Source organism: Crocodylus siamensis, chromosome 2 (assembly GCF_052110815.1).
Source record: "Crocodylus siamensis isolate JL-2025a chromosome 2, ASM5211081v1, whole genome shotgun sequence".
Lineage (NCBI taxonomy): Eukaryota > Metazoa > Chordata > Crocodylia > Crocodylidae > Crocodylus > Crocodylus siamensis.
This window is the reverse complement of record NC_143396.1, coordinates 158,646,164-158,663,037: the sequence shown is the minus strand read 5'-3', so window position 1 is coordinate 158,663,037 and position 16,874 is coordinate 158,646,164. Positions and strand designations below refer to the sequence as shown.

The window sequence follows — 16,874 nt, the reverse complement described above, 5'->3', positions numbered from 1 at the left end:
ATTCTCTACTGCAGAGCCATGGTGTTTTAACACGACTTATAGATTTTTTTGAGTCTTCATTGTCTTTGTACCTTACACAGGGTGTGTGTGTGCTTGCTTTCTATAACCTCGCAAGAGAAGTTCTACAACTACATTAATCCTACCTTGTAACAAGTTGCATTTGAATGTTACAGAAGAGAACTCCCAAAAACAAGTTGATGATTTGGGAAGTCGGTTTACAGAAGTTTTCATTAAACAGTCAGAAAACATCACCCTCCTGTTGACCCTTTTAGAGGTGAGTTAGTAGTGAGGTGCTTTAATTTTTTTAATGTTGTCTTTGTGTATATCAGCAGTGAGAGAAACCTGCCAGTGTTCCTGCACAAAAGGGTATCTTGCATCAAGCTTTCAGTTATGATCCATGATTTTCATTCATTGACCATAACCTGTCTGTAGATTCTAATTTCTTACTACAAATAAGGTCTTTGTTCTGCGCATCATTAAAACCTTAAGTAACTTGTACTGGCAACTGTAGTAAAACCATGCTTCATCAGTTTATTGTCCAGATGAAATTATGCCATTAAAATTTATATGTACTCAGAATTCAAAATATTTGTCATTTAACCTAGTTGAAATTTTATTTTAAGTTTTATAAGATTTTTAGCATCTTGCATAGAAGTATCAGAAGTACAGTCTTAGGGGTCCTAATCACTCTAGATTATAGTCCAAGGGTGGACAAAATATAGCCTGTGGGCTGGATCCAACCTGCCAATTGATTGTCTGCAGCCTGCAGATGCCCCTGTGGCATTCAGCGTGGGGCTGAGCCCCACCTGCTCCTGCTTGGGGTAGTCTGCACTACGTTCCCACCCTGCACCTGCCAATGGCTCCGGCCCTTGCCAGCATGCACAGCTTCCTGGCAGGGCTGCTTCTGCTGCTCCTGCAGCTGTCTAGGTACTGTTTGGCTTCCCCCATCTCCAGTGGCTCCTTCTCCTGTTGCACTACTCCAGGCAATAGGTAGTGCAGGGAAGCAACAGTGACGGTAGGGATGTATGGCAATGATCACGTGTCCAGTCAGGTGTGGGGGAAGCTGCACCTGGGTGTCTCCTGCCCCAGTGCGTGAAGCTCCAGCTCCCACTCAGCTGCCTTCAACCCCCTTGGCTGCCTGTGGATTGCTGCTTATCACTTTGGTGGGTGGAGTGCATGAGAAGTGGCTGGGAGTTGGAATTAGAGCCCCATGCACTGCAGCAGGAGTCGCCTAGCTGCAACTTTTCCCTGTGCCTAGCTGCGCTGGGCTTGTGCTGCTTGGCACATGTCCCCATGGCTGCTGCCACTTCCTCACACTGCCTGCTGTTCAGAGTGGTGCAGCAGGGGTAGTTGGCAGAGGAAGAGCTGGTGACAGTGGGCAGAACCAAGCAGTACCCATGTGGCTGCAGAAATAGTGGCAGCAGACCTGCTGGGAAGCTGTGGGTGCTGGCCAGGGCTGTGGCGGTGTAACAGGGGCCTTCTCGGGGCCAATTTACCTTTGGCCCGCCCAAACTGCCCACCTTCTCGCCCGCCATGCCTTGGTGATATTTAATTAATAGTTGTTAATTAAGCAGGAGGCTGCCCCAATGCCAGGGGGCACTATCGGCACCTCCGTACCTCCCCTATACTGCAGCCCATGCCTTGCAGATGGCATCCAGCTGTTATCCACATCACTGGGCCCCAGAATCCTCCTATCAGAACCCCTCTGAGATCTCTCCATTTAGGCGGCCTACCCTGCCCTCATTCAGGCTAACTAGCTCCTTAAAACTATTTTCCCCACTCAGGTGTTGTCCCTTCCCCCGGGACCTTTGGCCACACAGGCCCTGGCCCCACCTCCAAGGCCAGTTGGGCCCCACAGACCCCCCAAGCTCTGAGTGTCCCTCACCATGGGCCCCTGGCCCTTCTGTCTGTTCTGGTCCTGGCCCCAGCCTGGACCAGTCGAGGGTAGTCTTGATCAGGTCGGAGTCTCTAGCCCCATTCCCACTCCTGGGGTCTGTCCTCAGGACCCTACCAGCGGGTGACCCACCCGGTTGTGGGAGCTGGGATTAAGGCACCCCGACCCGCCTTTCACCAAGGTCGTAACTGGCTTGGCATTTCCTGGGGGCTCCCATGCCACTGAGAGCCCCACCAGGCCACCTTCTCCTAGCAGGGTGCTATTTTAGGTCATGCCCAAGACCAGGAGCCTCCTGATCATCCCTTACAGCGCCTCCCTTACCTCCAGGATGTTGCTGCTTGCTTGCCAGCAGCGAACTTCCCTGTTTTATACAGACAGCCAGAGCTCTAAAAAGGCTGCTTGGCCCAAGGTCTTAAAGTGGCAGGCACAAACTGCCCTGCCACAGGCAGTGTTGTTGGCAGGCATGGGCAGGAGTATGCCACAGGCTGCCGCAGGCAGGGCTTGGCCCTATGCAGAAACGTACCTGTACCACCTGGGCAAGCTCTACCGCATGTGCCCCTTGCCGCCCCCACCCCCCAACTGGCTCCCAGGACCTAGCACATGGGTAGCTCTCCCACCCCCATGTACACACCTACCTCCCTACACACACAGTATACAGGATTAAGACTTTTCTTTGAGCTGTTATGCAACTGCTTCTATATACACTACTCAAAAACAAGTCAGGATAAATTATTTTTTGAAATAAAGTTAACATATGTTACAGTTATGGGGGTTGGTAACTTTTTGGGCAGAATGCGAAAAACACCCACAGCCTCAGCTTGTAAGATATTGGCATGCCAGGGGTGGATGGTGGGGGAACCGCTTGGGGCCCAATCCTTGTTGTGACAGCACAGCTCCGGCCCCTTTATGCCATCTTCCCTGAGGCGTGCATGCCAAGTGAAATGCCTTGGTGTGCCATGCTCTGGCACCCATGCTGGAGGTTACCTACCCCTGTAATAGTAGATGTTAGATTTATTAATTTATTAATGTATTTTTAAGTATGATTTGTTTTTTTTATCTATAACTCGTTAAAATGATATCTTCTGAAAGATTTTATACGTGCAGCCCTTAACAGCTCACCAAAATTCATTAAGTGGCCCTCCAGTTGAAATAATTACCCACCCCTGTTTTAGTTTCTTATTGCAAATTGGGTCTTTGTTCTGCACATCATTAAAACTTTAAGTAACTTTTACTGGCAACTGTAGTAAAACCATGCTCCAGCAGTTTATTGTCCACATAAAAATATATGTAATTTTAATGGCATGCATTCATCTGGATAATAAACCACTGGAGCATGGTTTTACTTCAGTTGCCAGTAAAAGTTACTTAAAGGCTTTATATGTAGAACAAAAACTTAATTTGTAGTAAGAAACTAAAATCTACAGAGTAGTTAGGGCTAAACCCCTAAGACTGTAATTCTGATGCTTCTGTATAAGATGCTGAAACTCTCTTCTAAAAATTAAAATGAAATTTAAATGAGGTTATAAAATTTAAACTAGGTTAAATGCCAGATATTTTGGACTGTAAATGCAGTCTGATTGTTATGGTACTTTAATTATATAAACATTGCAGCAGAACTGAGAGAACACTTATTAATACACATTTCTTAAGTAGGGTTGAATCTTAAATCTACAAGTGAGCCCAGTTGATACAATAGTCTGTTGTACCTCAGTGCTACAGGTTCAAGACAGCAAGGAGAAATGTGATTAGCTGCGCTTAATGTATAAAGAGCTTAGCGCCCAGTTTATTGACTCCTTGAATGAACCTGACTTTCTTCTTCAGAGGGCTCACAAAATCTACCTTAAATATTAGAAGTTTCAAATTGCTGGCTTTGGCCTGAATTATGTGAGAATTGCACATTGCATATCTTACTTTGATTTCCTATTCAACTAAGAAAACTTAGAGATCGTAACTTCTTAGACTGTTTTGGTAGTCTCTTATGGTTCCCCTGGCACCGCCCCCCTCCAAAAACAAAAACCCATCTAAACCGATTGTATCCCTCTTGTATACTCTGCATCTTTCCTGGACATTGAAACAATTTCTGTAATAATTTAAATGCCATTGTTAAAATGCATTCCTAATAACATTTGTAGATGCCAAGGAATAAATACATTGAGATGGGCACTGATGTACCTTCTTAATGGTCTTTGACAGTATCTGAAACCTGCTGATGGGGCCATGTGACTATAGAATTCAACTTCTATACAAAATGTATATGCTACTCTACATACGAATCCTGCAAATACCATGAAAAGTTGGAAATACTCCATTGTATGTTCAATCCTTTGTAAAGTCCATCCAATTTTTTTCCCCCTTGTGTTGCTACTTCCTGCTCAAGGTAGCATCTCGCTGTGCCCTTTGTCAGACTTTTTGAAGTATATGGACATCAGTTTTGAAAGCACTTTAGGAACTCTCTAGTGTGTAGGTGGTAGAAAAATAAGGCTAAAGTTTTGTCTAAATGAGAGAGTTTCACCAGTTAACTTCAAGTGGAATTTTAAATGGGCTGAGTGACAACAATACAAAGGCTTATATCAGCACTCTGGTTTTTTATTTAGTTTAAAATGGTTGAGTCAGTTTTAAGCTGAACCGCAGTAGGTTTATTTAAATTTATGTGTAGATTGCTTTAGATCAAGCAGTTTAGCCTTCTCAATTAGAAAAGGCCTAACAGGTGGACAGAATTTGCTGAAATAACTTTTCCCCAGAGGCTGATCCTGATGGGCAAGGATGAGTAGGATACAGCAGTTTTCTACATACATCCTGTAGATTTAGAAGTAGGACCTGTTTCTTAGAGACTGGAGTTGTAGCTGGAGTTGAGGAGGAGCCCTAAGAACAGCTATCTCTGGTAACAATGACAGAGCTGAAGTGACTGGCAGGTCATGTTGCTGTTAAAACAAAAATGAAAAATTGACCACGTGCTGTAGTAGAAGAGGTTTGGAGAGGCACCTGCTCAGCGATGAATGTGTTTGTATTTGGGCTGTTTGGCACCGAGTCACACTGCCTAATTATGAAGTCTTGTTTTAGGTTGCTTGCAGAAGTGAAAAGCTGGTAGGTTCATTGCTTAATATTGTCCTTTGTGACCTTGCAGGAATTTGACTTCCATGTTCGCTGGCCTGGAGTGAAACTACTTACATCACTGTTAAAGCAGCAAGGACCTCAGCTGCAGCAGATAATTCTTGTCAGTCCCATGGGTAAGGAGTTTGGTTTGCCACTGGCTAACTTTAAAACTAGAAATCCAGTGAAATATCAAGGATGTGGAGACTCTTAATAGAACGTTATAATAATTCTGAAAATGGCTTTCAAGTAGGAAAAGGTTGTTCATTCTTATAGTTCATAAATTTTATTCATGTGGCTACTCACTTTTTCAGGGGTGTCAAGACTCATGGATTTACTGGCAGACTCAAGGGAGGTTATACGGAATGATGTAAGTACAGAGCAAAGAGATTCCAATTGTGCCCTTACCTCTAAAGCTGCTTATCCTTTATAAGTAGCAGCTCTTCATTAAAGCATTCCTGTAATGCTACACTCAACCTTTTATGTGCGTGTCTTCAAAAGCTGCATTTCAAAGAAGTTTGCAAGGTCGGGAAAGAATGGGATGTCATGTTCCTCTCATGTATGTGGTCTTGGTGCCAATTGGTCTATTCTCTGATAGTTTAGTGCCACAAAGCACCATGTATGCTACAAAGTGCATAGTGTTGAAATACAGCATACCTAAAGATGACCTGTTAGTGGTAAGCAGATGATCTTTCCTTCATAGTAGTATATCGGGAGACCTGCGGAGCAAACTCTTGTGGTTTTAACTCTTGGCAAATGCAGTGACTCTGTATTTATAACATTTGCTTCTGGGCTTCTGTTTACACTTGCAAGTTAAAATGGACTGCCTCACTATGGATGGAAGACCTTTAAGAAATCACAATTTTTGTAGAGTACAAGTACGTAATTTTCTTAAGCAGTTATTATTCTTTCTAGAGTTCCAAGTTAACATGCAAGTGAACTGCTTCATTCACTATGCAAAGATGCTCACCTCTAGGGTGCAGTATGACTAGCAGCCATATTACGTGATGGTATATGGAGTTATTCATTTCTTATCCTCTTGAAACTAAGAGGAAAGGGGCATTTTGATCAATCGATGCATCTCTGTAGAGGGACATTAATTCTTTAGTTAAGAACAATAAGTTCTTCAATATTGTGTCCATTGAAATTTTCTAGTTTACTGAAGCAATTAAACTGTGCATGTGGATGTAGTATTGATGAATGTAGTAAATTGCACTATTCAGCTTTGTGTTCAGTGATTCCCACTATGGTTGGAGCTGTTAATGTGTTACAGTTCTTATGGGGACCTTTCTTTGTGAAGCTAATGGTTTTTCTTTTAATACCGTTTTAATTTACTGCTCTTTTCTTTTTCCTAAAGGGGGTCTTGTTGTTACAGCAATTGACAAAAAGCAATGCAGCCATTCAGAAAATTGTTGCTTTTGAAAATGCCTTTGAGAGACTTCTGGATATCATAACAGAAGAAGGGAACAGTGATGGAGGTATGGTACAAATGTGAATGCTGCTTTGTGCAGCAGGTGACACTAATGATTAAACTAAGGCTCTAGAAATGCTTCTTTCAATCAGAGAGTTGCTCTCAAAGCTTTTGTAGTTCTAGAAACACTAGAAAATTATGGGCTGTTCCCATTCAATTTCTTTTAGAAGTTATTGGTGACGTGGGTAGGTAAAAGCACTGAGTAAGCAGCTAGGATTCTTGTAAAACAAAGTGATACAAATAAGCAACTTCCAGAATATTTTGGGATTCTAGTCTGGGTACTTCAAGTACAGATGTCAAAGATTAACCTCTTTTTAGTGTGTGTCAATGTGAGTCTAGCTGTTGTTGTCCCTGCACATAGTCAGCTACTAGAAAAAGTGTGTGTCAGTGCTGTGCATGCACTGTTTGCCACAGTCTTTTGCGTGTAGTGGCTATGTCCTTTCCTCAGTTCAGCCTTACCTCCCTGGCAGTAAGAAGGAACCTGGCATATCTGACCTGCTATGCTTCCCTGAACTTGAAACTCATCCCTAGGTTGTTTTTTGAAGAGTCTTTCTTCAAATCCTTGCTGCTTTTTTTTTTTAAAGCTATCCCCAAAACAGAGCTGGAAGGAGTATTCCCTCTACTGTAGAGCATGGTACTTCTTGCCATTTGCCGTGGTAGACCAGAGCCATTGGTACATCCAGTTCCATAGCCAATTTTGGCAGCATTGCTGATGAGTTTGGTTCAAGCCTTGATACTGGCTCTGTCAGTACTGGCAGGACAAACACTGGAGCCAGTGAATCAACTCGGGAATAAAGCTGAGAGTTTTTTAAATAGTGGCAAGAAAAGGGAAAAGGAATACCTTTCTCACTAATTCTGTGTGATACTGAGTGGAAAGGCACTGCAGGTACTTGTACTAGCACAGATGCTGATTTATGGAACCCAGGTTTACGTATCGACATGGCACTGAGCACTGAAAGTGGAGCTGAGATCTCTTTTTGGTACTTTTGTTCAAGGAATACTGTTCTAAATCTCTGTTGCTGGTCTACAACACTGAGCGGAATGGCCTCCTCCCTACCATTCACAAGCAACTATGGGGCCTCTGTTAGAGATGTTCTCCATAGGGCAGTGGTGCTCAAGCTTTTGGCCCCCCAGGCCAGATGAGCAGTGTGGGGCTAGTCTGCTGGCTAGATTGGCCCCTGCGTGCCCTGATTGGGCTCTGGAGCACAGCCCTGTGTGCTGAGACTAGTACTTTTATCATTTTTGGTATGTTTCAGAGAGCATGTGTATTTGCACAGTTGTCTCTTGGAAATGTTTCAAAGGTATTTGAAATGTTTTGGTTGTTGCTTCTGTCTACACTCAGTCATTTGGACTTGTAGCATTAGCTGCTTAGTTGAAACAGGGCATTCATATGTGCACATTAGGATGAGTGACTGATTAGAGAGATGCTGTTGTTGTAAGAGACATCAACAAGTTGAGGCTGCCCACTGTCTGTATTTAACTAGGTCATGGGGGCGCTGATGATCTCAGCCTCCAGTAAAAGTGTACCTGTCTGACAATAGATTCTTGCTACTATAAAGATTCTTTAAGACAACAACACAAATATTTGTGACATTACAACATGCACAGCAATACTATGGCAAGTGTTGGTATACATGTAGGTAATGCTGTTTGGCATGTTTTGCCTGCATCCTCTTCAATTTTTCTTTGGTGAAATATATCCAGTGAATGGAAGGATTGCAGTACCATGACCAGGGATCCTGTTTTCTGTTTAAAAATCGAAAATCCTCCAGTTCTAAAATTCACCACTGCCACCATATTTAAGTGCAGGGATGCTTTTAAGCAGAACGGAACAGGGCGAGGGTGGTTGCAGGCTGCCTGCTGTGGGCTTGGGGAGCTCTGTTCTCCTGCCTTTGTCCTGGGAGCCCTGTGCTGGCTCATGCCCCCTGCCTGCCCAGCAGCGGGAGACACAGATCGCCACCTGCATTACTGCCAGGTGGGCAGGGGTTGTGTAGCTCCTGAGGGAAAGGCAGTAGAGCAGAGAGCTCCGAGCCCACAGCGAGCAGCCCATATCCACCTCGTGCACAAATCTGAGGGAACATGTGGCCCTCCCAGGGGGTGTGCATAGTAGTGGGGAGCTGTCCCCCCCCCATGCCTCTTGGGTGAGATGCTCAAGGCTCTGTCCCCTCCCCAGGTCCCATGCAGCACCCCAAGCCCCTTCCCCACTCTCCCTCAATGTGAGGGCCTCAATCTTCTTTTCCCCCACGCCCCTTCCCCTCCATAGACTTACCTGCAGAGAGCTACTTTTCTGTCTGTCCAGCTGTATTCCTGGCCATGTGTATGCATGCACCACCCCCTGTGTCTCCTGGCAGCCCCCAGCAATACCATTTGCAGGCTAGAATACTGCCTGCCTGCCTGCCTGCAAAGGGAAACCAGCTGTTTTCCACGGAAACCCAGGCATCCAGGGGCCCCAGCTCCACAGGAGAGAGGGGACCTAGGTATTATTGCCTACAATGGCCAAAGAAAGCTGATAGCCGATAATATCATTTCCCCTTTTATCGGTGCCGATCTGATAGGCAACTGGTATATTGGTGCACCTGTTCCTAGGAGTCGAGGACAAATTGGCAGACTCCTGAAGAAGCAGTTGGTAGCCAATTACAAATGGTGGTTTTGCACCCTAATTGCAGAAATGCTGCTCCATCTGGTGCCCCCTAAAATTCTACCCCCAAGGACAGTGAAAAATATGAAAACTGTGCTCCAGTGGAGGCCTGAGTTACAACTCTGTTATTTTCCTGTTGTGGCATAGAGGCTTGCTGGTGTACACCATACCATAAACCATTGTTGTTAGGGATAGCTCCATAGCAGCTGAGTTGGTTCTGGCTCATAGAGCTTTTCCAAATGTCACTTCAGCCCCCTCCCTAACTCCTAGAACAACTAGATCTGATCTCATGGCACTGGGGCCAGATGGTATATCCAGATCTAAAGTTACTGCACCTCCTCACCTGGCAGCCCTTTTCCTGGCTAGGTGCCATTTAACTGTGATTGCTCCCTGTTAATTCTAAAAAACCTTGTGACAAACCTGATAAGCATTCTTTTAAGCAGACGTTCTTTATCTGGGTAGCCCAAAACAGCTTATAGTAACAGTGGTTTTGTGTGGTTGGCCATGACCCACCTTCCTTCCCCACACTTAGGAGTTATTTTTTTACCACACACTTTGAATTGCAGGGGAACTGAGGAAGTGTTAAGACTACTTCACTCTTCAGGTCACTGAGAGAAAATGAGAGGCCCAGGATGGACCTGTACAATGCCAGCAGATGCTGTTGCTGAACATATTCTCATTTTGTACACACATAGTCAAATCTCCATTCAATACAATATCATGAAGACTTGGGATACTATAGGGTAAATAATTGTTATTTTCTGTGCTGCTTGGACATATGAACAAGCTGTTGCCTCTGTTTTATTATAAAATAGGTTGTGATGTTACTTGAGTGCTGCCAGTATAAAAGCTGGAATGTATTATGGGTATATAGTGAGGGAAGAGGAAACACTTTCTCAAATAGCTAGTTTGTGAGATTCTTTGGGCTTCACTTAAATTTATGGAGCTGAGTGAGCATTCAGTGAACAAACTTGGTGTCATGTACAAAATAAAATAAGGCATGGCTGAAAAGGTTTCAGCATTAACCATTGAATTTTCTATGTGGCCCATTACTTACTGTATTGAAAACAGCTCATCACCAGGGATCTGGGTTTTCAGTTCCCCACAGAAGAATAAAAATGTGGCTTTTCCCCTTTATCCAAAGAAAATGTAGATTTCTCATTTTAACTGAGAAACCCACAGATTTTGCAATTTTGCAAAGAGCTTTTTGCAGGCTGGGGGGAGCAGGAGGAGGGCAGTCAGGCAGGGGGTGCCATGTGCATGTACATACACATGGCTACCAGGTAGCCTGGAAAGCAGCTCCCATAGGTAAGTCCTGTAGGGGAGGTGGGGAGTGGGTTGGAGGCCCCCATAGGGAGGGAGGAAGTGGGTTGGGTAGGGTAGGGTAGGGGCTGAGGGGGTGCGTGGGGCTTGGGACTCAGGGGCAGAATGAGCCACTGCAGGGCCCCAGCGGGGAGTCACATGGGGCCATGGGCGGCTCATCCAGGGGGGTGGCACCTCACTAGGGCTGCGCGGCAAGAAGCTTCTCCGCCAGGCCCTGCAGCACTGGGTCATACCTGCCGCCCTGGGACTGTGCACAGCAGTAAGGAGCTGACCCCTCTGCCTGAGCCTGCAGCAGGGAGGGAGGAGCTGGGCTCTGCACTCTGATCCACTGCAGCAGCCACTTCCTCCTGCAGGCAGCAGCCAGGGCTTGGGTGATGCTGTGGGGGGCAGGGGGCTGCAGCCCTGGGTCCCTCACCCTATAGCGCTGGCAGCTGGGGGCCCACTCTGGCAGGGCTGTGGGGGGCAGGGAGTTGCAGATGAGGTGCACCAGCAGGGCTGGGGGGCTGTGGCTTGGGAGTGAGAGGCCTAGACCTATGTTCTGTGAGCTAAGGGGTTAGGGGGAGCTCTGATATTTTTTCCATGATAAAGAACACAAAATTAAATCCCAAAATGTATAGGTATTTAGAATTTATTTTATCATAATGATTGAGGCACTGGTAGGCTCCCAATTGCTTTAAACCTGTAAATATAGCAAGAAAGCATTGTGTTTTTATATATATAAAAAACCCCAAATCAGTGATTAAAATAAAAGGTCACTATTATACATATAATAGTGACCTTTTATTGTCATCACTGATTTGGGGTTTTTTAATCAGATAATTTGGGTGGGGGGGTTATCTGATAATTTGCAGTTTTTTATCAGGGAAAACCAGGATTTCTGCTCATCACAAACTGTTGGGGGGTGATAAATTGTCATTGTTATTGAGTCATAGGATGGAGCGTGACAGAGGTTGAGAGGCCATTGCTCAAACAACTGCATAATAAATATATCATAATGGAAATGTCAAGTACATTTTAGGCTTAAAGAGATTAAGCAGATAAATATGCTCTGAGAAATTTCTGCTATAAGGAGAAAATTGAGAGCTCCTTGCAGAGTCGGTACTTAACTTGAGAAGCACAGAATGTTCTCTTAATTCATTCCTCTTGCCTCTCCACTTCAAATTTGATATTTGCTGTGATCTAATGGTGGAGAACTGGTGAGCATGACTTGCTGCAGCATGGCAGAGAGGAAAGCTGTCAAACAGCTGGTCTGATCTTACTGATTCTTCTCCCTGACCTAAGGTTTTGAATCTTATAAGCCTAAGGACTCTGTCTCAGCAGGCCAGCAATGAAGTGACTGAGGAACAAAAAGGGAGTGAAGGGTTTTCACCTTTTGTTCATATTCTTTGACAAAATTGCCCACTCAAGGGTTTTAAACGTACTTCTTTTTTTTTCCCTCTCGGAACACAGATTATAAGCATATGGTTGATTGTGTCCTTGGCTCTCTGCGTAGTGTGAAGAGAGGTTGTCACAGCTCCAAGGCATTCACATAACTTTGAAATAACTTTGAAATGAGGTGTGTGTGTGGGGGGTGTTACTATTAAAATCTTAACCAGTGAATACAGAATTTGTGACTTGCCCAGTAAGAAGTGTTACACAAGAGTTCTAACCTTGTATCATGCTAGTACTCTTTAAGAACCATTTCATTTTTGCAGTGGGAGAGAAACCTGGGAGGGCTGGTCCTAGAAGTGATGCATGGTTCAGACAATTAAACAAGATGCTGTAGATTTTTTCGAGATCCCCGTAAGCTATTTTTATTGAGAACATGGTGCACGTTCTCTTCACAAACACGTTTCATTTTATACTTGTGGAGAAATCATTTGAAAACTAACCACTTTAGAAGGTAATGGCATTTAACCAATGTTTTCTATCCTTGGAGATAGTGATGTAATTTGTTCTTAAATATTGCTGGCTATTAGGTTGCACACTCTGAAATCTTGGCTTTCCATGACTCTGTTGCCAGGGAGCTTAATTCAGCACTACTCTACCTAGAAAGTGTTACTAATCTACATACGGGGTACCTATATTGTCTCGATTAACCCTTGACTTGTGTCTTTCCAGGAATTGTGGTGGAAGACTGTCTTCTCCTTTTACAAAATTTGTTAAAGAACAACAATTCCAATCAGAATTTTTTTAAAGAAGGTTCATATATTCAGCGTATGAAGCCTTGGTTTGAAGTTGGAGATGACAACTGTGGTTGGTCAGCACAGAAAGTAACTAATCTTCACCTAATGCTGCAGGTAAAACTCTTCATAACCTACTCACAAAAGCAACACGTGTATTTCTAAAATGCTGTACATTTTTCTTCATTCTTGGCAAGCTTTTACCTTTTTATTTTTTCTTTAGAGTGTATTTGAAGTGCACACCTCCTCTCAGGGCACTCTTGACAACTTGTAGGGTTTGGAAATTACACGTCCCTATCCTCAAATTTTCTCTCTTGTTTTTCATATCGTGTGTGGTACTGTGCATGCAAGTCTATTAAATGCTACAGTAATCTGGAAACACTTATTTTAATAGTTCCAATAGAAGTAATGTGGGGTTTCACTTAGGAGCAGGATGATTTTTAGGCAGTTTTTATTTAAAGTAATTTTAACCCAAATTATAGGGACTTTGTCTAGTGAATTTTTATTTCACAACACAGTTTGGCTCTTACAAGAGCTCTAAAAAAAATAGAAGATGGTATACAAACTGATTTTTGAGCCGTGTGTGTTTGACCTCCAGTGGTTTGGGGGCTGGGGCATGTGACTTCTGAGGAGAGGCTGAGGGAACTGGGCTGATTTACTCTGGAGAAGAGAAGGCCAAGGGGATTTAATAGCAGCCTTCAGCTCCCTGAATGGTGGTTCCAAAGAGGATGGAGCCAGACTTTTCTCAGTGGTGGCAGATGACAGAACAAGGAGTAATGGTCTCAAGCTGCAACAATAGAAGTTTAGGTTGAACATTAGGAAAAATGTTCTCACTAGGACAGTGGTGAAGCACTGTAACAAGTTACCTAGAGAGGTGATGGAATCTCCATCCTTGGAGGTTTTTAAGACCTGGCTCGACAAAGAGCCCAGTGCTGTTGTTGGGGATGGTCCTTGTATGAGGAGGGGATTGGAGTAGATGACCTGCTGAGGTCCCATCCAGCCCTAATTTTCTATGATTCTATGACCTTTCATGTGACATTCATATTTGAAACTATATGAAGAGTTAGAGGTCAGCATGTTTACGCTTAATTTAAAATTGATGCGAAGGACATGGCTATCAACACTCTGGAAAGATGGATGCAGTTGTTTGGGATTCCTGCACAGTATTTGTCTCCATGCATATTTATGATGCCTTTATAAAAGGTACACAACTTTTTTTTTTTCTGGTGCATTCATAACTAGAAGGATTCTTTAATTGTTGATTTTTGTTTTCATGGAAAGGTACCAATTAGGAATTTTTTTTTCTGGACCATCACTAAAGGCTTCTCTTTTAAGAACAGTAGAACTTGGGTATTTTTACTCTGAGGACATGCTGTCATTTGAAGAGCAGCTAGATGCTATCAGTGAAAGAACAGTGTGCACAAGAAATACAGCTGTTGTACATTGTCCTGTATAGCTCAATTTCTTCATGTAATTTTAACATTTGCAAGGAGCTTAGCCATTTCATATTCTCAGAAGAAATCTTGAGCATTGAGTTTCACCAAAATTCTAATGAAATGGCAGCTTTATAAATGAGTCTCAATAAAGATGCTGCTCACTTGTGTTAAAGGCCTGTTTTTGAGAGTAGTTTACTTCACGTCCTCACTAGAATGCAGCAGGTGGTGTAACTTTCTGTTGAATCTTGTTCCACAGCTTCAGTAGCGCTTTTAATTTTCTCATTTACCATATGAGCTGAGCCTTTGACCAAGAAAAAAATCACATTTGACATAGCTGCCATCCTGTCATTTTCCTGCATGCATGAAATGAGTCGGTGCCAAAGTGATTCTTTTTTCTGCCTCCTGCGCAAACAAGGCTCTCTCTTCTTTGCAGCTTGTGCGAGTGCTGGTGTCCCCCACAAACCCTCCTGGAGCCACCAGCAGTTGTCAGAAAGCAATGTCCAACTGTGGATTATTACAGCAGCTTTGCACAATCCTCATGGCAACTGGAGTTCCTGCTGACATTTTGACAGAGGTAAGAAAGAGGAGGGGTATCTAACGGGTGGGGGGGAAACCCACGGGATTAGCTAGCTGGCTGTATAGGCAAAAGCCATCAGATGAATTTAATACTTCTCAGGTTGATTTCAGAAGCTTGAGAAATGGCAGCTTTCTTCCTTCCAGCCAGCAGTGTCTAGTTAGAGTGGTCCCTGTATATTAAAATTCTGCAAAACTGTAATAAACAAATTTCACTTTATTCTCAAATCCAGACTGTGGTGTGTCTATGTATATTTGAAACTTAGAGAAGGTAATTATTGTCATGTTGCTTGTCTGGGATTTAAGCGATTTCCAGAGTTAGTTCAGATCCACCCCCTGCATGATTTTCACTGACAGTAAACAAACCACGCTGGCCTTGCACAGCTCCAATAATAGAGGTATTTTTGGCTTCTGGGAAAAGTCCCTTACTATTTTGAGATGAGGGCAATTAATTCTTCACCAGACAAAACTAGGTAGGTCAGGTGGAGTTAATCAGCTCTTGTTTGACCTCCAGTTTAGCAGTTTCGTTAGATATCTTTGAAATGGTAGTGCAGTGAGGTAGTTAGCTGTGTTTGAAGTCAGGTAGAAAGCAGAGTAGATTTGTACCTTGACAGATTGCATCAGAGAGAGAGCGCACAAGCTTTTATGAGGCCAAGATCACTTCATCAAATGCTGATTTCGTGAAATACTGTTAGAGTACTTCCATTTCTATATCTAAGTAGCTGTAAGCAGTTCTAGTTTGTTTCTACTTTTTAGAGAACAAGCGTAATAGCCTCTGTAGTTTGTGAGGACCAGTTTCCTTTCAAAAGATGAATATAACCATATGTAACTTCAGCAGCCTCTTTCATCTTTTCCCTGTTGTAGACTTGATTTTGGTTTTACACGCAACTCAGCCCAGTTTTTAGTAGTAAGCCACCTCAAGTACCCGAGGCTACAGAAATACCATATATAATAAATGTCACAAGACATCCTGCAGTAGCTATTCCATCACATGTAGGCCCTTAACAGAGGGAGGCTTTCTTTCCTGATTTATGGAATTGGTCACTGCTGTCTGCATACCATAGTTCTCACAGATTGATTCAAGCCATAATTTCTACTTTTTAATAAATATCCTTTGTTTTTAATGCTTTTAGTTGGTGAGCTTTTGTTTGGAATAATTTTCAAACTTCTTAGTTTGTCCTTGTATCTTCAAATACCACACTAATGAGAAGTTGCTATGTCAGCATTGTGAAAACAGTGCTTTTTGCTACAAATGAGTCTTTTGCTTTCCCAGATTAACATTTTTTTTAGTTAGTGATTCTTATGATATAACTGTGTGGTTTATATCTCCCTTTTCTAGACCATTAACACAGTGTCAGAAGTTATTCGAGGATGCCAGATGAACCAAGATTATTTTGCCTCAGTGTATGCACCTTCAAATCCACCAAGGTAGGAGAATAAAAATGCTAAATTGTTTACCTAGCAGTGGCTATGTCTACACGTGTGGTGGACTGCACAGTTGTTACTATGCAGTCATTTTGTACTTGCTTATGCAGAACCATTGCCATAGTTTTTTCCCTGACGCTACTGTGTGTCATGTAAACATTGCCACAGATGCATTGGTGTGGGTAACAGTAGGTTACTAGAGTCCATATCAAGAGTCTGAAATCACAAGAAGTGTTTTATTTAATATCTTAGTGTTACCATATGTGGAATCAAATTCAAGCTTTGTAATGGCAGGGCAATCAGGTTAACATTAGTTGGAGTGTATAGGAATTACTAGGAATGCCATCGTCAGGTGTGGGAGAGAAAAAAAAAGTATTGTTTAATGAAATTTGTAGATGCCAAATTAAGAGAAACTGCTACCACCCATGAGTGAACAAAGGGACGGAGGAGATTAGACACGTAGGTAGAAGATGACACCTATTTAGATTAAGGGTGATATGTGAAACCCAGGGGAAGCTATTCCACAGAACACATGCTAAGTAAATAAAAAAATAAAAAACCAAAAAACCCCCTAAGAAAACAAACCTTGTGAAGCAGAACTGTTGCTTTCTAAAAGGAATGGCAAGTAATAGAAAAAACCACTTCTAAGACGTGAACTGACATTCTGTGAGGGTTCTCAGAGCAGTTTTCTCCTTGCTGGTTCCAGTAGTTGTGCTGTAGTTTTTAATGTGTCGCTAACCAATCTAGATATGGGACCCTCTGGCTTTGGTCTTTTGCATTCAAACTGCTAAAACAGCCTGATGCAGTGTTTTATAGACAGGGCTGATGTGCATTAGCTTATTGTGATCATAAAATGGAGAGC

General features: G+C 43.1%; 1 protein-coding gene across 5 annotated transcripts in view; it reads left to right on the top strand.

Annotated features, from left to right (window-relative positions):
• The window catches only part of USO1 (USO1 vesicle transport factor), a 94,840-nt gene that overhangs the window by 27,459 nt on the left and 50,507 nt on the right, over positions 1 to 16,874 (top strand). For all 5 annotated transcript variants that reach the window (XM_090031919.1, XM_090031917.1, XM_090031918.1 and 2 more), the window contains 7 exons: positions 174 to 274; positions 5,019 to 5,121; positions 5,299 to 5,354; positions 6,342 to 6,462; positions 12,517 to 12,695; positions 14,448 to 14,588; positions 15,927 to 16,015. In XM_090031919.1, coding sequence (XP_089888045.1) covers positions 174 to 274; positions 5,019 to 5,121; positions 5,299 to 5,354; positions 6,342 to 6,462; positions 12,517 to 12,695; positions 14,448 to 14,588; positions 15,927 to 16,015 — 790 coding nt within the window. The remainder of the gene's footprint in view (positions 1 to 173; positions 275 to 5,018; positions 5,122 to 5,298; positions 5,355 to 6,341; positions 6,463 to 12,516; positions 12,696 to 14,447; positions 14,589 to 15,926; positions 16,016 to 16,874) is intronic.